This window comes from Vulpes vulpes, chromosome X, assembly GCF_048418805.1.
Source record: "Vulpes vulpes isolate BD-2025 chromosome X, VulVul3, whole genome shotgun sequence".
In the NCBI taxonomy this organism is placed as follows: Eukaryota; Metazoa; Chordata; class Mammalia; order Carnivora; family Canidae; genus Vulpes; species Vulpes vulpes.
This window is the reverse complement of record NC_132796.1, coordinates 87,866,933-87,888,364: the sequence shown is the minus strand read 5'-3', so window position 1 is coordinate 87,888,364 and position 21,432 is coordinate 87,866,933. Positions and strand designations below refer to the sequence as shown.

Here is a 21,432-nt window from a genome sequence, read left to right as displayed (position 1 = left end):
ATTTAATTTTGTTTTAATATGTGAAACATAAACATGGTTCTAGAAATCAGAACTCTCCATAAAAGGCAAACTCCGAAAAGTTGAAAAGTTCCCATCCCTTCTACCTCGTTGCTAGTCCTTTCAACCCTGTTCCAACCCACCCGGTAAACTACTAACCTCGTTAGTTTGGGGTTTATCTTTCCACATAGGAGCATTGGTTTTCCATGGCTCCTGTAACAAATGACCACAGTTTAGTGGTTTAAAATGCCACAAATGTATTATATTACAGTTTTGAAGGTCAGAATTCCAAACTGAGATTCACAAGGCTTTAGTCCAGGTGTCAGTGGGGCTGTGTTCTTTCTAGGGCTTTAAGGAAGAAGCTGTTCCTTGTCTTTCCGGCCTCTACGTGCTGCCTACATTCCTTGGCTATGGCCCCTTTGCCTATCTTCAAATCTCTCTGACTGTGAGCCCTGCTTCCATGAGCACATCTCCTCCCTCTGTCTCTGCCCCTTCTGCCTTCCTCTTACAAGGACCCCTGCATCCTGTTGGACTCACCAGGGTAACCTCAGGTTTCCATCCTTAATCACATTTATGAAGTCCCTTCTAATATATAAATCAATGTAGTCACATTCTGGGGATTAGTATGTGAACATCTTTTTTTGAGGAGGGAGGACCATCATTCTCCCACACAGATATTTTTTAAGTTTTTAAAAACACAGAGTGACAAATCTTGGTATTCTCCTTCTTACAATCACTAAAACAGCTTCCCTCTCTTCTCAGAATGAGCCTAGCCTCTTCACCCTGCTGGACTCCTTTGCCTCCTTCCAGGTCTTTGACCCTGCCAAATCCTTGATGGCTTCCAGCCCTTTGCATGACTCTTTCTCTGCCTAGAATATTCTTTCTCCAGCTCCTCTCATGGTTGGCTCATTCTTGTCATCTCATCTCAAATGTCACCTCTTTAAAGAAGCTATCCTCCCCGCCCCCCCAAAAAAAGAAGCTATCCCTGATCACCAAACAGGTAACAACCTGTCTCAATAATGCTGATTTTGCTGATTTATTTTCTTTATCATTGATCACAGCCTGTAATATATTATGTATCCACTAGTTTACTGACCCATCTTTCTCACTACAATGTAATCTCCATGAGGGTGGAGACTGTGTATTCCTGTATATCCCCAATACATAGCATAGTGTTGGACATACAGTAGGCACTAAGTGTTGACAGGATGGATGAATGCTGCTTCATTCAGTCTGGTGGCCAATGTAGGATAAATGTGTTGCTGATCTAAATAAAGTAAATGTAACAACAACCCCCATTACTGTAGGTACTGCTGATGCAGACTTTCACAATCCTCAGTACAATCCAATTTCCTATGTGTCATTCATTTGTTCATTCATTCCACCAGTATTCGCTGAATAGCTAATATACACATGTTTAATCCACACAACACCACCAGAGGTGAGCTACTATTACTATTATCCCCATTTTACCAACAAGAAAACTAAGGTTCATGGGACGCCTGGGTGGCTCAGTCGGTTAAGTGTCTGCCTTCGGCTCAGGTTGTGATCCCAGGTTCCTGCTCAGCAGGAAACCTGCTTCTCCCTCTCCCCGAGTCCCTGCTTGTGCTTTCTCTCTCTCTCTCTCTCTCTCTCTCTCTCTCTCTCTCTCTCAAATAAATAGATAAATAAAATCTTTTAAAAAAAGAAAAGAGAAGAAAACTGGGGTTCAGAGAAGTAGCATGGCTGAGGACATGCAGCTAGGAAGCTACTATACACTACTATATGGTAGGCTTTATGCTAGGCTCAGAGGCCATACCAGGGAATGAGTGAACATGGCCCTTGCCCTCTTGGTAGACAGTTTGAAAATGAATCCATGCTTACAGGGTAGCATGTTAAGTGTCATGACAGGGATCTGCTCAGGGCGCTGTGGGAACACTGGCTTGGGACAGTGAAATCAGGGTGAGGAGTGAGAGGAGGCTTCTGGGAGGAGGCAGCACTTGAACTAAATTTGAAGCCTAAGTAGATCTTAGCTAGATGAATGGAAGACCAACTAGCCAGCAACTGATAGGACTCACCAGCTATCATTTATCTTGATGAAATTTCTGTTTTTCTACAGTCTGGCCTTCACCTCCACTTTGCAGGATAAGGAACCCAATATTATGAGCAACCTAGAGTTATCTGAAATTGGGAATGCTGGCACATGCTAACCAAGCTCAGGAGGGAACAAAGTTTATAAATCAGAGTGTCAGTTTGTTCACTGAAATGTGAAGTGGCCATTGTCTCCACAGGCCTCCTGAGGCAGTTTTCTAGTGAGCAAAGAAGAGGGGTCCACATGCTTTTTCCTTAAAGGGCCAGACAGCACTTCTAGTTTTGTGGGTCACATAAGGTCTCTGCACTGCTACTCCACTCTGCCATTGCAGGGCAAAAGCGGGGATGGGGAACTCAGAAAGGAATAAGTATGGCTGTGTTCCAACAAGACTTAATTTACAAAAATAGGTGGCAGGTTTATGGAGCCCTGGCCTAGAATAAGAGAAGTGGTTACAAGATTCAAATGCTTCATCACATCGATGTGCAACAGAGATAAACCTGCCTTCAATATCAGATTGGGCAAGTTCTCTCCTAAACAGTGCCCAGATGGACACTGCCAACATTTGCCTCTCTTGACTTTTTTAATCCTAGCTGCCCTACAAAATCCCACCCTTTGCTAAAGTGTTGGGTATACGAAGGCTCTACTTACCAGTAGAACTCCAAAGGGAAATGCCAGCAGTATCAGTTCACAGCTATTCACAAAGGAAGCCTTGCTCCTTTGTAACCTGCAGGGGGGAAGAGCAGTCTACATTCTTACAGAGGTTTCCCCCATAAAAAGTGACAAATTCGGCAATGTTAACACTTACAAGAGGCCCTGGCATGTAAATTCCATGAAGGGCTAGATTTTTTTTTTAATTAGAATATTTTATTTTTATAAAATCAGAATAGGTTCACTGTAGAAAATTAGAAAGCAAAAATAAGAAAATAGAAACATTATATTCCCACCTCCTAGAAATTACCATTATTAAGAGCTTAATACAGGGGCCCCTGGGGGTTCAGTCAATCAAGCATCTGCCTTGGGCTCAGGTCAGGACCTCCAGGTTCTGGGATGGAGTCCCAGGTCAGGCTTCCTGCTCCTTGGGGATACTGCTCCTCCCTCTCCCTCTGCCTGCTCGATGCCCAGTGCGGAGTCTGCTTCTCCCTCTCCCCCTGCCCCCTCCTGCTGTCTCTCTCTCAAATAAATAAAATATTTTTAAAAAGGCCTTAGTACATATCCTTCCAGATCTTCTAAGTTTATGTAACACATATCTGCACTTTCTACCAAAATGAGATAACACGGGTACATAATGCTTTGTAACTGCTTTTTATTAGTTGGTCACCTCCACCGTTACAAGTTAATAAATTTTCATCTCATCTAATCCCCCTCCATATCAAATTTCCCTACTTTTCCTCAAATGTCCGATAAAGCTGGCTTGTTCAAATCAGGATCTAGTCTCAGACCATACTTTGCATCTTTAGTCTCTTTTCATTTAGAATAGTATCGTTTTTCAGGACAGGGATTTTGTCTCCTGCTCTATCCCCAATGCCTTTAACAATTCTTGGTACAGGGGATCCCTGGGTGGCTCAGCGATTTAGCGCCTGCCTTCCGCCAGGGGTGTGATCCCGGTCCCAGATCGGAGTCCCAGATCTAGTCCCACTTCGGGCTCCCTACAGGGAGCCTGCTTCTCCCTCTGCCTGTGTCTCAGCCTCTCTTTCTCTCTGTGTCTCTCATGAACAAATAAAAATCTTTAAAAAAACAGTTCTTAACAGTTCTTGGTATCTGGTAGTAGCTCAGTAGATGTTTACATAATTAATTAATACAAACTTAAGGGCGCCTGGGTGGCTCAGTCAGTGAAGCATCTGCCTTCAGTTCAGGTCATGATTCCTAGGTCCTGGGATGGAGCCCCATGTCAGGCTTCCTGCTCCTTGGGGATCCTGCTTCTCCCTCTCCCTCTGCCTGCTGCTCCCCCTGCTTGCATTCTCTCTCTCTCTCTCTCTCTCTCTCTCCTTCTCTATCTCTCTGTCAAATAAATAAATAAAATCTTTAAAAAAATACAAAACTTAGGGGACAGGGGGCGGGGTGGTTTCACCCTAGAGCTTATGTCCTCCACCCATCACCCTTTATCTCCACTCTACAGATAATGAAAATTAGGACCAGATTAGGGAAGTGACTTCCCAAGGTCACACAGCAAGTACATGGCAACTGCTTTGCATTTCCCTGTTTATTCTATTAAAACAAGAGTTGGCAAACTTTTCCTGTGAAGGACAGAAAATAAACATTTTAGGCTTTATAACAAAATATGATGATAATATAATAATATAATACAATAATATAACACAATAATCAACTACAAGGTTTTGTAATACAGGTCTATTAATTTTAAAAATGGGCTAGAAGACTAACATTTCATTTAGTTGGGGTTGAAAGTTAATGTTCTCTACAATCAAATGGATTGTAAATGTTCATCTGATAAAACATTCTTAGCTCCCAGGTCATAGTTTGCCAACCTCTGTCCTATGCTATGCTGCTTGTCTGTGATTTGGCTTTTTCTTTGTTTAAGTGAAAATGACATCCTTCTTAATTAACAGTTATAAGTGGGTTCTGGCTTAGTGATATTATGTGATAATAAAGTACCAATGAAGAAAATTCTCCAGCAGCTCCTTTAAAATGCACTCTCTGGTCTTCCTTCAGCACCTAACTGTTGGTAATGCCTGTCTTCTTTCGCTTAAATTGCAGGAAGGTAGGCTGCATTGTGACTGTGGCTTTCGTAATGAACCATAGGTTGATATTTGATGTGGCTGACCAATTTAGAAATCAGTGCAAGTAAAGGTGGTAATTGCCCTATGTCAGGGCTATTTTTCTTTCTCAAATAAAAACATGCTATGCTAGTTAAAGATATGGAAATAAATATCCAAAGAGGTAAAAGACTAGAAAGTGGTTGCTTTGGGGGGAGCAGGGAAAGGGGAGGAAAGCTGGGGACTCCTTTCCTTAAAAAATATCATGGGGCACCTGGGTGGCTCAATGCTTGAGCATCTGCCTTCAGCTCTGGTCTTGATCCCAGGGTCCTGGGATGGAGCTGCATCAGGTTCTCTGCTCAGCGGGGAGCCTGCTTCTCCCTCTCCCTCTGCCACTCCTCCTCCCCACCCCTGCTCAATGTGTGCTCTCTCTCAAATAAATAAAAAAAAATCTTTTTTTTTTAAAAAAAAAGTAGTGGGGCACGTGGGTGGCTCAGTGGTTGGGTGGCTGCCTTTGGCTCAGGTCCCGGGGTCCTGGGATTGAGTCCTACACTGGGCTCCCCACAGGGAGCCTGCTTCTCCCTCTGCCTATGTCTCTGCCTCTCTCTGTGTGTCTCTCATGAATAAATAAATAAAGTCTTAAAAAATAACTATAATTATGTTTCTGTCTCCCTCTTGGAGCCATGAGCTCCTTGCATGGATGGGCTATGTATTATTCATTCAGCAACTAGATTTTATAATATTTAAAAAGCCAGTCACCAAAGTGAAACTAACTAACCAATCACCACGCAGTCTAAGCAAATTAACATCACAATGAGATACCAAACAAAAAGACAAAGTAAGTGTTCGTGAGCATATGGAGAAATTAGAACCTTCTTCATATATTTACCAACAACATTATATGGTGCAGCCACTTTCGAAAAGAGTCTGGAAGTTCCTTAAAAAGTTAAACCTCCAGTTGTCATCTGATGCAGAAATTCTACTCGTATAGCAGGGACCGAGCGAACAGGGTCCTTGCCTTCTCGAGTGGAGAGACAAAGAATGAATTGGAGCTTACAGGGCAGTGTGTTAAGTGTTATGATAGAATTCGGCTAAGGGTGCTAGGGGAGCACCAGCCAAGGGCAGTGAAATCAAAAGAATTGAAAACACATGTCCACACAAATTTCCCCAATTATTGGACTACTCTTAATAGCCTGAAAAATGAAAACAACCCAAATGTGCCCCAACCGATAAATAGATCAACCGACATGGTATATCCATACCATGGAATATTATTCAGCTAAAGAAAGGAATGACATACTGACCATGCTGCAATATAGATGACACTGGAAAACATCACACTAAGCGAAAGAAGCCAGTCCCCAAAGACCACATATTGTATGACTGCATTCATATGAACTGTCCAGAAAAAGCAACTACACAGAGACATTAGCGGAGAAATGGTTGCTGAGGGCTAGAGGTTGGAGGTTAACTGCAAACGGCTTTATGGGTTTTTGTGCAGGGTGGGGGACTGAGTGGGGTTGAAAACACCCTCCAATCAGATTGTGGTGATGGGTGCATGACCCTGGCAATTTACTAAAAATAACTGTACTCTTAAAAACGAGTGAGTTTTATAGTATGCAAAGCATACTCCAAATTAACTTCTTTTCCCCAGCTGGACTATCCCCAGGCTTAGAAGACCTGGTAAGAAGGGCGGTAAACCAAGTTTCAAGGCGTTTCTGTCCTTTGGGGCTGAGGGTTGTGCCGACCTACACGACCTACACATCGAAGGCAGCTTCTGTCTGTGGGAAATCGGCAGAGGTCTTGAGGTGTGCGAGGCTTTTCCCCTTGGGTGGTCCAAGTGTGGAGCCTGGACAGCCCGTGGCCACCTGCCAAGCCGAGCGCTGAGCGCGCCTGCAGCCCCTGCTGCAAGCAAGAAGCCCATCAGTCCGGCCAGGCACCCGCTTCTCGCAGCTCTCAAGCCTGTCCACGACCAAGCAAAGGTTCCATTAGGGCGGATCCGTGAAAATGCTGATTTGGGGCTGGGGGGTAATCTGATCAGCGCTTGGTGGGCAAGGATGTCCTGCCAGGACAGCCAAGTGATCCAAACTGCCCCCCGCCCCCGCCCCGCGCTAGGCGTACCCCCGCCGTGCGGTGCCAAGGGCTGTGACAGCACCTTTCCCAGCTAGGGGAGAGCCAGAGTGAGGGGTCTCCTCCCAGGGGATCCAGGGGCCGGGGGAGGGGAGGGGCCGCTCCAGCGGCCGTGGCTGCTTGTCAGGGGCGCCCGGAGGCGGACCCGGCCCCCCGCCACGCTGCCCCGCCGCCCCCGGCGATGGTGTCGCAGCGCCCCCCTGGCAGCCAGGAGAGCGCACAGCAGCGGCGCGGCGCGGGCGGACTCCCTGGGCTCCCCGCCGCCCAGCTGAGGCTTCCGCGGGGGCTCGGGGTGCGGGGTGCTCCCCCCAGACCCCAACTGGGGTCGCCCAGGGCCTCTGCCTTCCGCCCTGTCCTCCTTCTCCCCGGGCACCCCAAAGAGCGCAGTAGGGCCCAAACATGATCTCGAACCTGGATCCCGGCTCCCTTCTGCCCGAGTGGAACAGAGTAAGGCAGTTTTGTTGGAGGCGGGTTTTTTCCCTTGATGTGCCTGGGGGGGGGGGAAAGTATTTTTAGGGGCCTGAATGTGAGCTAATTATGACCCCCCCCCCCGAACCTCAGTTTCCTCCTTTATGAAATGGGGTTACTCATAGGGCCTCCTCGACAAGGTGTTTGTGAGGATTAAATAAAATAATCCGCCTGTTCAAAATAAAACAGCTAGCTCCAAATGGAGTCGCTTATGCTAAGCCCTGCACCAAACCCAGACCTAATTTTGGTTTCCACCTCTCCCAGAAATGGAATCCTAAAGCCGGCAATCAGGAATCACCAGGTCAGTACTAGTGAAGTGACCTAAAGGAAAGTGACCTCCCCACAACGAGTCCACCTTTTCCTAGTAGCTTCCTTGCCCCTGCTCCCTTCAGTATGCAAAAGTCTTCCATTTTGTACAGCTCTTCCAAGCTTCTTTCTTCTGCTAGGTGGAAAGGTGCCCAATTCATGAATCCTTAAATAAAGCCAAGAACCTCTTTAAAATTTACTCAGTTGACACACCTAACAGGTTTAGCAGACAGTTTCAAGCTAATTATATAATTTGCTTCTCGGGGCTGAGCAAACACCTAAGAGTAAGGGGTCATCTTTCCTTGGGATTCAGGGAAACGAAAGGATTTTTGACACCACAAAATAAACACATACCTAAGGTGAATTATTCATAAAAATGGTAAATATATGGGAATTAAAACAGTCTGTTGCCACACTCAGCCTGGACACTGAGAAATAAAACCACATCTTAAGCATAACTTTGCTAGTCCGCTGTCTTCATTTGGGTTGCTTTGCCAGGACTCTCCATTCCAGGCAAAAATTTCTTCATTACAGGAACTTCCCCAAAGTCCCATCAACTCTTCAATGGAAAGCATTATCAGTCCACGCCCTAAAATCCTTCCCTTTCCTCGAAATTCTCCCCTTGCTGCCTCCACCAACCCTAGGATGTTGGCATCATGATCCTTATCCAATCCTCATTAAGTCTCTGTGTTGAAAGACCCTCTGCCTTAGATCAAAACCTTCATTTCTCAATAAACTGTGACCTTCCCTTTCCTCCCTGAAACACTGCCAAAGCTTTGTGAGGTGGGGGGGGGTCCCCCATACTGAGGTAAGGAATACATTCAGCCTGGTCAAACCAACAGGTCTGTCTGTGATACTTGGGGAGTCAGCACTGGACAGCTTTGAAGGCCCCATGGAGATCCCCTGGAGGCTGAGACCTCATCACTGTAGTTCAAGACCTCAACTTGGAATGAGTGTCCTCCTCTGAGGACTTTTAAACTTCTTGCTTGGGACTCTCCCACTGCAAAGGTGGGGTGTGTAGGTTTCACATTGGTTGAAACTCTGATCCTTTTCTTTAAGCTCCCAGTTACTAAGGGTACTAGTCCTGTGGTCCACACATCACCCCCTCTTCTCTCCATTCCTGATCCCCTGGACTGTAGGGCCCTCCTCTGTGTTCCAACTGTCCCCGGCTCACCCTTGCCATGGCTCACTATACTTACTTTATTCCCAACGAGCTACTGTAGGTAAGGGTAAGCCTAGAAAGGCAGAAATACCTGCGTTGTATTGTGAGGTCAACCTGTTTTGTGCCTGGGACCCAGGTGATCTTACAGTGATCTCTTTCTCTCCACAGGCACCATGCCCACCATCCTGTAGCTGAGCTTGAGTTCTCTTCTTCCATTCAAATCTTCTAATAGAGCACACAAAGTGTTTTATCATTTTTTTATCTCTCAGATTTTATATTAATGTCCCTCATTATTTTCAGATGTTTCCACCAATTCTCTTGCTACTCCTGTGAAAACAATCATATCTACTGCAAGTAATGCTCAAGATTTGTGGGCCAGTAACAACTGTGTTTATTTCTTGTAGGATTTTTCGTATGTTTTTACATTTGCTTAGACTTTACCTGGCACCCCGCCCTTCTCTTTTTGTAAAGGATCTTTCCTTTCTGCTCTTGAAATTATTACGTCATTAGAAAAACAGCAAAAAATTATAGCTATGTATATGTAAAACTCTATAGACTATAATCTCAATAAAGTAAATAGTATATGTATCTACACTCACATGCAGAGTTAGAAAAACATTTTAAAAGAAATGTGCCAAATGGTTCAGTGCTTACCAGTGTTTTTTTCTTTCTTTATACTTTTATAGCTATTTAAATATTAACCATACAAAATCTTTTACATAAAAAATCTTTTACATAGTTTGTGTCATTCTGAATATCCTACTTTTATAACAACTCTAAAATTATTTAATAAATAAAATAGTTGTACAAAACATTCTGGCAAGCAGCGAAGGAAAAACTTTGCATGTTGTCTCTTAAGTGTCAGCTATCAATGATACCAAAGAGATTCTATTTTCAATTATGTTTTCTTGAGCTAAAATAGATCTTAATTCATCCAGGATATTTAAAATCAACCTTAATTGGGGCGCCTGGCTGGCTCGGTCAGAAGTCCATGCAACTCTTGATCTGGGGGTTGTGAGTTTGAGGCACACGTTGAGTATAGAGATTACTAAAAAAAAAAAAGTAAATGAACTTAAAAAATTTTTTAGGGATCCCTGGGTGGCGCAGCGGTTTGGCGCCTGCCTTTGGCCCAGGGCGCGATCCTGGAGACCCGGGATCGAATCCCACGTCAGGCTCCCGGTGCATGGAGCCTGCTTCTCCCTCCGCCTGTGTCTCTGCCTCTCTCTCTCTCTCTCTCTCTGTGACTATCATAAATAAATAAAAATTTAAAAAAAATTAAAAAAAATTTTTTAAAGATTTTATTTATTCCTGAGAGGTACAGAGAGGCAGAGACATAGGCAGAGGGAGAAGCAGGCTCCCCATGCAGATCCTGATGTGAGACTCAATCCCAGGACCTCGGGATCATGACCTGAGCCAAAGGCAGATGCTCAACCACTGAGCCACCCAGGTGCCCCCCAAAATGTTTTAAATCGACCTTCTTCATGTTCCCTCTAGTAAAATTTCTTTTACTTACAAATTTTCAAACAGCTTTAGCCTGTGTTTAATGGACAGGAAACTGGTCAAGTATTTGTATCTGCCTATTACCCCTGCCCCAATAACTGATCTTCCACTGTGATATGGTTTTTCTCAGTGATGTCAATACATTTCTTTGAAATATATGATAGGAAGTTCACAGGCTTTGGTGGCAGGCTTACCATCTGTTTACTGCTATATAACCTTATTCCGTTGCTATCTCTTACTGAGACTCCTTTATATCCTCTAAAATGAGGTTATTAATTCTTACTAAACTATTGACATGTTCAACAACTAGCAACTGAAAATAATATTCATTGTTATTATTATTACTCTTGATTATTCTTTATTATAAGGAAAAGAGCAAACAGTACCCAAAACATTCATATTTTGCAGGGCAGCTTTTTTTTTTTAAATATTTACAACTGCACATGGAGTGACTGGGAATTTGAAACACCTAAACCTAAGGTCTGGTGATGTCACAGAGATGAAGCAACAAAGAAACCCAACTCTCCCTCTCTGCCTCTGGGAGTGAATGGTCCAACTAATAAGCCACACCCTGCGAGAGTGAGAAGCAAGCAATTGATCCAGGATGTCTCCCAGGTTTCTTACTTCATCAATTAGGTAGATGGCGGTTCAATGTGTGCTGTTCTCTCCTTGACGGTCTCCTCCCCAGCAGCGCCAGCTCCAGGAGAGCAGCCAGGTGCTTCATTCATTCCAGCTACAAACATATAACGAGAGCCAGCTTATGTTTCAGGCCGTGTTCTAGGAGCTGGGGGTGCACCAGTGAGCTAAGCAGGCTAAAACATCTGCCCTCTTGAGTTTATATTCTAGTGGGGAGAAACAGGAGTAAATAATTGATATAACACATCCGTAAACTATGTAGTTTAGAAGAGAGGCATGTGGTGGAAAGAGAGCAGGGGAGTGAGGAGGTGGTGCTGGTGGCCAGGCGTGCAGTTTTCCTTTTCTTTTTTATAAAGATTTTATTTATTTAGTCATGAGAGACACAGAGGGAGAGATAGAGGTAGAGACACAGGCAGAGGGAGAGGTAGGCGCCATGCAGGGAGCCCGATGCGGGACTCAATCCCGGGACCCCAGGATCATGCCCTGAGTCAAAGGCAGACGCTCAACCCCTGAGCCACCCAGGCGTCCCCAGGCGTGCAGTTTTCAATGGGCTGCTCAGGGTCAGGCTCATTGGGAAGGTGCCATTTGAGTGGAAATTTGAACATGGTAGAGGATCAAGGCACAGGGACATCTGGAAGGATGGTAACAATGACCACGAACATGTGCGGTGGGAGTGTGCCCGGATTCTGTACCGAGTATCCAAACAGCACTGTTAGGTATGGGGGTTATGAGCCTAGAGGGGGGCCAGATGTAAGCAATGATGACAAAATGGTAAGTACCACCTAGGATATAAAGAATGACCTCAGGTGGAGCCAGGGAAAGCTGGCCCAAGGAAATGCCAGGGAAGGTGATACTAGAAGTTCTACAAGGGCTTTGCCAGGTAAGAGGAGCACCGGGCTGATGGGACAGCACACTGGTCATCAAAGATAATACATGACTGGGGCACCCCTCTGCCTGTGTCTCTGCCTCTCTCTGTGTGTCTCTCATGAATACATACATACATACATACATAAATAAAGTTTTTTAAAAAAAGATAACACATGACCTGGTAGACTGGTGATCTTTTAAAGCCCTTTTCAAGAGGGGCCACACTTCACTTGTCTGGTTAGGCCCAGGGATGTGAAAGCACACCCAGAGTTCTGAATGCATGGCATTCCATTCCAAGCCAGGAGCCTAATTTATTCAGCCCAACCTTACTCCATGGTCTTTCAAGTTGTTTGCAGCTTCCCACTATTACCCAGGAAAGCTGGGGTAAACATCTTTGTTCATGAGACTTTTTACACTTGTTATTTTTATTTTCTTAGCATGAATTTCAGGAAGTGAGACTGCTGGATTCAGGGGTTTTGATATTTAACCTTTGATACATTTCCCGCTTGGCCTTCCAGAAAGAATGTGCCAACTCTCAGTCCTACCAGCAAGTGTGGGAGAGAGACTCTTTGCCCACATCCTTACCAACAGTTTGTTATTTTTAGTATCTTATCCCAGAAATTGGATATAAAAATAAATAGAAGGAAAGGATGGTTGCAGGCTCTGAGAAGGAAGTTTCCTAAACTGATCGGGTTTTTTTCTACCTTGTTCAATAAAAGAAATGAGGCTGAGGCCATCCTACTGCGCAGACTACATCATGAGTATGACAGTTCAGAAATCCAAAGTCAGGATGCGGCCAATAGAACCATCAGCTCATTTTGTACCCATTCCCTCAGGAGGGACTCCGATAGCTTAGGAAAAACTTCTGCCTCTGGGGAGGGGCAGGTCAGATGTTTAGTTCCAGTTCCAACTCTTTTTTTTTTTTAAAGATTTTATTTATTTATTTATTTATTTATTTATTTATTTATTTATTTATTTATTCATGAGAGACACACAGAGAGAGGCAGAGACACAGGCAGAGGGAGAAGCAGGCTCCATGCAGGGAGCCAGATGTGGGACTCGATGCCAGGACCCTAGGATCATGCCCTGGGCCGAAGGCGGTGCTAAACCGCTGAGCCACCCGGGCTGCCCCTAGTTCCAGCTCCAACTCTTACTAGCTGTTTGATCTTAGGCAAGTTACTATAGCCTGTATGCCTCGATGTCCTGGTCTGTAAAATGGGGGTGGTGAACACAGCACATATCTGAAGGAGTGGTTGTAAGAGACCACATAATAAGCTGTGAGTTCTGGGTGTGAGATGACTAGCTGCCCCTGGAGAGCCATACATCCTGTCAGCATGAGGCACGAGCCCCAGCCGCACTCTTTCTGCTCCCTTTCATGCCACCCCAAGGTCCCTGGAAGTGACAGAATTTCAAGGTTACCTGGATCAGAAAGGACTCCTCAGACCTCAGTCTTGTCCCCTTCCTGCCACACACAGGGGAGCTTCTGTGTCCCTCGGAGATGAGTTCCCCTCACCCTGATCTGTTGCTCAGGGGCGTAGCTGGGGTAGAGGAAGACTTGGCTGGCCTTGGGTTCTCCAAAAAGATGGCATGCCTCTGGGGGCCCCTGGGTGGCTCAGCAGGTGAGCGTCTGCCTTTGGCTCAGGTCGTGATCCCAGAGTCCTGGGATTGAGTCTCGGAGAGGCCTGCTTCTCCCTCTGCCTACGTCTCTGCCTCTCTCTGTGTATCTCTCATGAATCAATAAATACAATCTTAAAAAAAAAAAACGATGGCATGCCTCTGATGTGTGGGGGAAGAAGACATTTCCGTTGACACATTAAACATTTAATTAATGAATAAGTGTTCCCTTATCACCCTATATATCATTATCATCATATCTTCATCACTAAACTCTCAGGCATTTCTGATTCCACTCTGCGACTGTCCCTGCTGCAGCCCAACTGTCACATTGTTAGATTCATACTAGATAAGGCCAGTCTGTGTGGCGTGGACAGCCTCTCATTTGTCCCCATCTTCCCTTCTGTGGCAGAAGCATGCATTCTAGCAGAAATAATAGCAACTGGCACTTCTCGAGAGCCTACAATGGACCAGCCAGGCCTGTGCCACTCAGACACAGGGCACAACTGGGAAAGGCAGGTCACCTTATCCCAAAGGACCAACCTCAGTTTACTCAGAGACCACACGCAGATATGATCACAGCTGTGTGGTGGTGTGGTGGCCATGGGCCAGCTGGGAAGCCACACTCCTCACTGCTCCCCCACCCCGCCCCCCCCAGCCTGACCTGTGGCTCCACCGATAACTGGCTGCCTGACCCCAGAGGCAAGTCTCCGAACTTCCCAGCGTGTTTCCTCAGCTGAAATGGGTGCAAGTGGTAATGCCTAGTCTAGGGGGGTTGGTAAAAGGATTAAAAATGCTAATACATTTAAAAGACTTGGGCACAGGCTGCCAGGCCCATCGTGAACTCTTCAGAAATCCCAGCTGTAAGGATTTGTCTTTTCATTAGGAGCATGGAAGGATCAAGAAGAGGCAGGAGACTCAGCGAAGGAGATTGCGAAGTGGCACCAACAAGCTCAGGGAGGGGAGCAGGGACCCTGAGAGAGGGGTGTCATGGAAACCAAAGGGAGAGAATGCCAGGAAGGAGGGAGAGCTAATGCAGAAGGGCACTCAGAGGCCGGTTTCTTCTGACAAGACAAAAGAGTAATTTTCATCTCTTAGCGACCGATCAGAATAAAGGCAGAGAGGAAGAAAATTAGCCTCTATATAGCTTTATATTTTTTAAGTTTTTATTTCAATTCCAGTGAGCTGACATACAGTGCAGTATTAGGTTCAGGTGTACGATGTAGTGATTCCACACTCCTGGTGCTCATCACAACAGGTGCCCCCCTTCATCCGCATCTCCTGTTGCCCCCCCTTCCTCTCCCCTCTGGGGACCATCAGCATGTTCTCTAGAGTTCAGTCTGTGTCTTGGTGTGCCTCTCTCGCTCTCTTCACCCCCCACTTTGCTCATTTGTTTTGGTTCCTAAATTCCACAAATGAGTGAGATCATACGGGATTTGTCTTTCTCTGACTGACGTATTACTCCTATTACTCGCTCCGCATTGTACACTCTGGCTCCCTCCACCTCATGGCGAATTAGCCTATAGCTTTCGGTGAAGCCTTCTTAGACTAACTCCATTAATCTACTCGGTGTCAGTTCCATGTCTTCTAATTAGGGAAAACACGTATTTCTTTTCTTTTCTTTAAAATGAAACAAAACAAAACAAAAAAGAAATGTCAGGTTACATTAGATTGGTGAAATAAAAATTGAGACAATCTCAAATTTACACAGCAGAGGGGGAGGGAAGGGGGGAAAAAGGATGGATCACAGAACAGGTTTTCAAACAATGGTCTGTACCAAACCCCCAGACTGACTCCAGTGAAGAGGAGGGTAGCAAATGGACAGAATGTGCTGACGTTCATTCCATCTTTCTGTTCTACCTGGTGCCACAAAGAGATTATGGCAGCATAAACTGGGTCTTAGGACAAAGATTCAACAAGTATTTCTGGAGTAAAATTGAGAAAAAATAATCAGGAAGTGGATTGGTATTCTAATCTAGACCAGATGAGGGAGGGAGATACCTCCCAAGGGGAGATTTAGGGAGACGAAGAAAGGAATTATGTGCTGTCAAGTGTTGGGGGCTCCTGTGGCTTTGAGGGCCTGAGTGGAGCTGCCGCTTGCCTGGGGTGGGGGAGGGGGTTCCCTTTGGCTTGGGAGAGATGAGGGTGGCTTTCAGGGACCCAGGGGTGCCCCAAAGAGATGCAAAGAGTGGCCCTGTCCTGGTCCATTATCAGCTAAAGGATCTGAGGCAGAGAGGCCCACCCAGTCTCCCTCTGGCCATAAGGGTTAAGAAGGCTGAGGCTTAAGGGGGATTTGGGGTGCTGTGGGTGGGGGAGGGGTGATGGCCCAGCACAGGAGGCTGAGCCTCCAGCCCTCACCACCATCAACACCCATAGGTGAGTGTGGGTGGCTGGATTGCAGGTGTTAGGGTCATATGGTCAGATTGCCAACCATTGATAGAGCAGGAGCAAGAAGCCAGGGAGGAGCTGAGAGGCTGTTTCTGGAAAAAGAAGCACTTTGAGGCAGGTTCTGGGTATGGCAGCCCAGGGAAGGCTGCCCTGGCTTCTCCTGCTCCCTTGGGGCCTCATCCTGCACCCCTTTGACTCTACTGAGCTTGTCATCCCTAATGAGTTGTCATCAGCTGCTAGCCTAATTAAAACCCCAGTGTTTCTCTCTGAGCCCCTCAACCACCACCATTCATAGGACAGCACAGCCCAGAATTCTTATGATCCCCTGGGCTCTGCAATTGCTCCCAGGCTTCCTGTGGCCATGGATCTCTGTGTGTCTCCAGGTCATTGCGCCCTCACCCAAGCTCCCCTCACCCAAACAGCTCCGTGCTGCTCCCCCAACGCCCCAGCTGCTGAGGCTCACCTCTCAGTTCGGTGGAGTCCCTATTTCCTATGTCACTAACTCTCCTGGGGTCTCAAGTCTGCGCGATCAGCTCCCTCCCCGCATCCCTCCAGCCCTGTCCAGCCCACAGGAATAGGGACATCCGCATCTACGCCAGACACAGGGATCCTTGGGGGCTGAGGTCCCAAGTGTCCTCTTTTGTCACCCTCCAATCTGAGATCAGGAGATGGGACAGGGCAGGTTCCATGGGGTCCACTTCCTCTTTCTTTCCCCCACAAGCACCCCACTGCTCACTGAAATGACTAAAAATTCGGTGTGGAGCTTCTCAATTGCTTATCACCAGGTGCCTGGCAACTACATGGCTTTTCATCCCTCCCCAGCTAGCCTCAATTCTTGGGGTGGCAAGGGGTTAGCTTGGGCACCTGCGTCCTTCAGCAGATCACTTCAGGGCTTATGCGGGGAGGCTCTGGTGCTATCTCTCAGGAGCTGAGCCTTGTGCTGGGCTCCCAGGAGGAGCAGCTCTCTCCTTTCTTTCACGGGAGAGTGCAGAGAGGGTGGTGTCAGGCCACAGGAGAGATTCCAGGCTGTGACCGGGATGTCCATAAGCAGCAGCAGCAGCAGCAGCAGCAGCAGCAGCAACAGCAGCAGCAGCAATCCAAGGAATTCACCCAGAGGAGGAAGAGTGCTCCTCCCCAAAATGATCCAGGAACAGTGCCGCTGGAAGCCCCCATTTGGGGGCTGTTAGCTCAACACCAGACCCCTCCTCCATCAGACTCCTTCAGACAAGGTAGAGAAGCAAGCATTGGGGCAGTCAACCAGTGGGCACACCTAACTTGGCTGTGTGACCTAAGGGACAGGCCAGTTGTGGCAAGGGGCCCTGTCCATCTACCTTTGGGGACTATTTCAGCCCATTTCTTCTTCCCTTTTCCTCATCTGCAAATCAAGGTTGATAAAAACCCCACCTCAAGCTACAACCCCACTCCTTTATAGCTTTTTACTGTATTTCTTATTCCTCTTTCCTTTACCTTTTCCTAAAATAATAACACAGAGGCATTGAAATAGATGCTGATATATATATATATATATTTATATTTATTGACATAGAAAGAAGCCCACAACATACATCGTTTGGTGGAAAAATACAGACTATAGAACAGCACTTATATTTGATCACTTTTATCTATATGTATATCTATCTGGGTACATAGGAATAGGGAAAGTTCTAGAACACTCATCAAAGGGTTGACAATGGTTAGATCAGGGTGGAGAGTTTGGGGTAATTTGCACTTCACTTTTTTGTACTTTGAAGATGTAACGATGAATTATGCCACTTTCACAAAGAGAATAAAGCCATCAAGGAAATGGGTACACAGAGAAAACAGACCCTTAGGCGGCAGAGAGGGGAGTGGGGAAGCAAGGACAGAGGTCAGGCTGTGTCTCCCTCCATAGAACTGGTATCCAAGACCCTTTCTACTCCGCTCCGAAAAAGAAAGCTGCTTTGTGAATTCATGCAACGAGAAGCTCCCCTCCCCAGTTGTCACACTGCTGGACACTGAGGACGGGTCAGGGTTCAGGGTTCACTTAAGGCTAGGGGTTACCACGTCACTGCAGTTCAGAAGGGTCATTTTGTTCTCCAGGCGCCTCTCTCGGCCCCTCCTCCTCTGTATGCGTCAGCTCCTGCAGGGTGATGATCAGATTCTCAAACACCTGGGCCCTGTTGCTCTCATTGTCACAGGTTTCCTTGGAGTGGCCCTCCTCGCCGCAATATGAGCAGCGGATTGTGTGTTTTCGCTTCCTGGCTCTACGCAGATTCCCAGAGCCATCATTCTTGTGCCCAGAACCCCCACTGGTGGAAGGAGATTGAGCCCGGGAACTGTCCGGGGAATCAATGACCAGCACTTGATCCTGAGATCTGGCCCTGCGTCTGGGGAGAGGGGAAGCTGAGAAGGACAGTGGAGGGTCCTGAGACTCTACCAGGATCACGTCCTCATCTGAGTCATCCAGGGCATCGTCTATCTCTATCACGTTGCAGTCAGCACCGTCCACCACTATCGGAGGGGAGCTCTGACATGCCACGGGGCTGGTGGCCCTCTCCACCATCGACTCAGATCTTTTGGGCCGTTTCTGTTTAATAAAAGTGTCATCCCAATCCTCCTCCTCCCTTATCATCTTGATTAACTCTAGGAAATTGGGGAGCCGCTCCTGCTCGTTTGCATACATCCTGAGAAGATGCTTCAGCCTAAAGCGCAGGTCCCCATTCAGCTCGGCCCCTAAAAGGAGCTGGTGCAGGCGAGTCTGGTTTGCATCTTTCTGAGCTATGATCCCTGCCTGAATAGCATTCTGGAGCTGCACCTCTAAACGGATCACATAAAGGGAGGCTTTCTCCCCTTGTGCCTGCAGGGTGTTAAAAAATTTACCGTGAGCGGACACACTGCTTTCAGATTCCCCAAACACCAATTTCATCGCGCGCAAGAAATCTGCCACACTTAGGTTGGGGTTGGCCGCCTGGAGCAAAAGCATGACCTCCCTGGCGGGGCCTCGGAGGGTTTTCAGCAAGCGCTTGAGCTTTTCCTCCTCGGACATATTCCAATCGGGTAGGGCCCCATTGACTTGGATTAGCCAGTTTTCAAAGGTTTCTTCCCCCTGGGCTGGCACCACCCTCCCCGAGAACACCTTCATGTTTCTCTCTGCCATGCTGGCCATTAAAGGACCGAGACTCCTCCCCAGGGACCGCAGCATTGAATGGGCCCAGGGCGGCAAGGGGGCGTTTTGCCGCCGGCTATTAGCCATGCGCGCGATGATGCTAGCCATGACCGACTGCCCACGACGATCGACGCTCCGGTATCCGAACACAGCAAGCTGCTCAGGCTTTGTGGGGAAGCCTAACCTGCGGGCGCGCCGGGGCACTCTGCCTTCTTCCTATCTCGGTAGGGGCTGTGAAAAAGAAAAACAACGGGGAGGAGTTAAGAAGGGAACTGGCTGCAGTTGGGTTTCTCCCTTCCCGAATGTCCTGCAGTACATTTTATATCTGCCCACTGCCCTAAAAATATCTTCTAGGAGACTGGCAATTACAACCTCACGGAGCCAGCCGGTGTCTCCGTGTTAGCAGGGTGCTTTTTACAGCCACATCCATCCCCTCCCGCCAGTCGTCCAGGAGGGCAACTGTTGCTTCTAATTCTAAGTATGAGAGTGTATGGAAGCTGACATTGGGCTCTCAAAATAGAGCGCAGTGGTCACAGATTTGTAGGAATAAATAAGGTCTGGTCTCGGTAACCTCCCGGCCTCAGGTCCCAGCCACACCCCCTTCTCAAAGTTCTCCCCTCCCCCGTTATTTCTCAGAATCTTACAGGAGCGCAGGACCTGGCGCGCGCGCCTTTCACTCCCAGCTTCTGCAACCGGTGGCCTTGGTGCGAAAGCTCGTCGTCGGGCTACGCTAGCTCTCTGTCCACCGGGGGTCGCCGATCCGGGACCTCGGGGCGTCCAGACTGCGCCGCCGCGGAGCGCAGGGGAGGGAAGGGTCAGGAGTGGCCTCATCCCTCATCCCCCTCCCTCCCTCACCGCACCACCCCAGCCGCCCCCCCGCCCCCGCCGCCGCCTCCGCCGCCTCCTCGGGCGGCGGGCGGAAATTTCCTCTCCCACCTTCTGAGAACGAGCCAAAGCGACCCCCGCCCCAGGACATCTCCCCCGGGAAATGGTCGGCCTACCAGCTCCGCAATCAGCCGCACAGAATCCAAGTTCGGATCCGGCTTTAATGGCCTGCCACGGAGACAGGGAATAGGAGTTGGACACGCACACCCACATACTCCTCTCCAGAGGAGGAGATGCCAAGGGGGTTCAAGGCAGACAGTTTGCGTCCGTACCCCCACCCCTTTCCCCCCCCCCCCGAATACGCCCCCTTCTCAATCCAGGCAAATCCTACCCATTGGGCAGCATCCAGCAGAACCCCACCTCCGCCCTCAGGCAGCCGGGCCACCGGAGTGCTCCTTCCCCAGCCTCGCAGTCCTCGATTCCCCAAACGGGGAGCCGCCCAGGACCGGTGGAGCTTCCCCTCCTCTCTCCGCGCCGGGGCGATCGCGCCCCCCCCCTTTTTTTTTCACCTGTGCTGGGCCGGTGGGCAGCGGACGCTCAGGCCTTGCGGGCGATGGATGCCGCCTTCCGGTCTCCGCGGCCCCGCAGGGAAAAGGCACGGGCACGGCCTCGGCCGCCAGGCGACCGGGAGCTGCCCGGGGAGCTGCTCCGCACGGCCTCCCAGCGAGGGGTAGCCGAGTCCCGACAGCGCGGTTCCCACGGCAGCCGCCGAGGCTTTTATCCCCTGCGCACCGAGACAAAAGAGCGTGACGAAGAGGCCGGCGCGGCCAATGAGCGGGGCGCGGGGGCGGGCTCCCGCGCAGTCTCCAGCCGGATGCACAAGCACGCCCGCGGAGGCGGCCGGTGGAGGGGGTGCGAGGCAGGCTGGAGGGCCGCGGGGCGTCAAGTGCAGCCTCGCTGCCGGGGCTGGAAGAGTTTGCGCCCCCCCCCCCCCCCCCGGTCTCCCTCTTTCTCCCCTGGCTCAACTCCGCGCCTTGGCGCCGGGCGGGCGCATGAAACACAGAATGGCATCGAAATCAAAGAAACAAGAGCCGTAGTTCACCTTGCGGGGGGCGGGGGGGGCGGGGGAGGAGCAGTAGCGCGCTCTCTGGGCGAACAGGCTCGCCCAATTCTTCTGTGAGAAGAGTCCTCCCCAGGCCTCCAGGCTCTTGACCAGTACTCACTAAAGGATGGGTGCAAGGCTGGCTGCATGAGAATTCTTTTGGGGGCGCTTGTTAGAAATGCAGATTCCTGGGCCCGGTATCTGGGGGATTCTCCTTTCCTAGGACTAGAGCTGGGTGTGGTTTTGCGCTGTGTTATTTTTAACCAGTGCTGTTGTTCATTCTGAAAGGGTGCAGGGACCATGGTGAATAAGTAAATGGACCTGCCTCCAGCGTATTTGTGGTGAAATGCAGCTCCAGAGCAGATGCCCCTACTTGGGGTCATGGTCTTCCGGAAATTGTATGCAAAGATTCTGGAGTCCTTAGGAAACTGAATCATGGCCACCCAAATATACCAAGTCCTCATCCCTGGAACCGATAAATGTTAAATAAGAGTCTTGTGCATTTGT

At 48.4% G+C, this 21,432-nt stretch overlaps 1 protein-coding gene across 2 annotated transcripts; it reads right to left on the bottom strand.

Annotated features, from left to right (window-relative positions):
- Positions 1 to 17,354: 17,354 nt before the first annotated feature.
- ZCCHC12 (zinc finger CCHC-type containing 12) lies at positions 17,355 to 20,655 on the bottom strand. Of its 2 annotated transcripts, XM_072743991.1 has the most exons (4): positions 20,393 to 20,643; positions 20,000 to 20,051; positions 19,643 to 19,780; positions 17,355 to 19,229 (listed from the first exon to the last, which is right to left on the bottom strand). In XM_072743991.1, the coding sequence occupies exon 4, from the start codon at positions 19,104 to 19,106 to the stop codon at positions 17,898 to 17,900; it is 1,209 nt and encodes a 402-aa protein (XP_072600092.1). In that variant the 5' UTR covers positions 19,107 to 19,229; positions 19,643 to 19,780; positions 20,000 to 20,051; positions 20,393 to 20,643; the 3' UTR covers positions 17,355 to 17,897. The 2 variants fall into 2 exon arrangements, with proteins under 2 accessions (XP_072600092.1, XP_072600093.1); XM_072743992.1 differs by lacking the exon at positions 20,000 to 20,051 and having other exon boundaries at positions 20,393 to 20,655.
- Between the last annotated feature and the right edge of the window lie 777 nt (positions 20,656 to 21,432).

Coding starts and splice junctions, on each gene's coding strand:
- ZCCHC12 (XM_072743992.1), bottom strand. CDS start 19,106: ATGGCTAGCATCATCGCGCGCATGGCTAATAGCCGGCGGCAAAACGCC.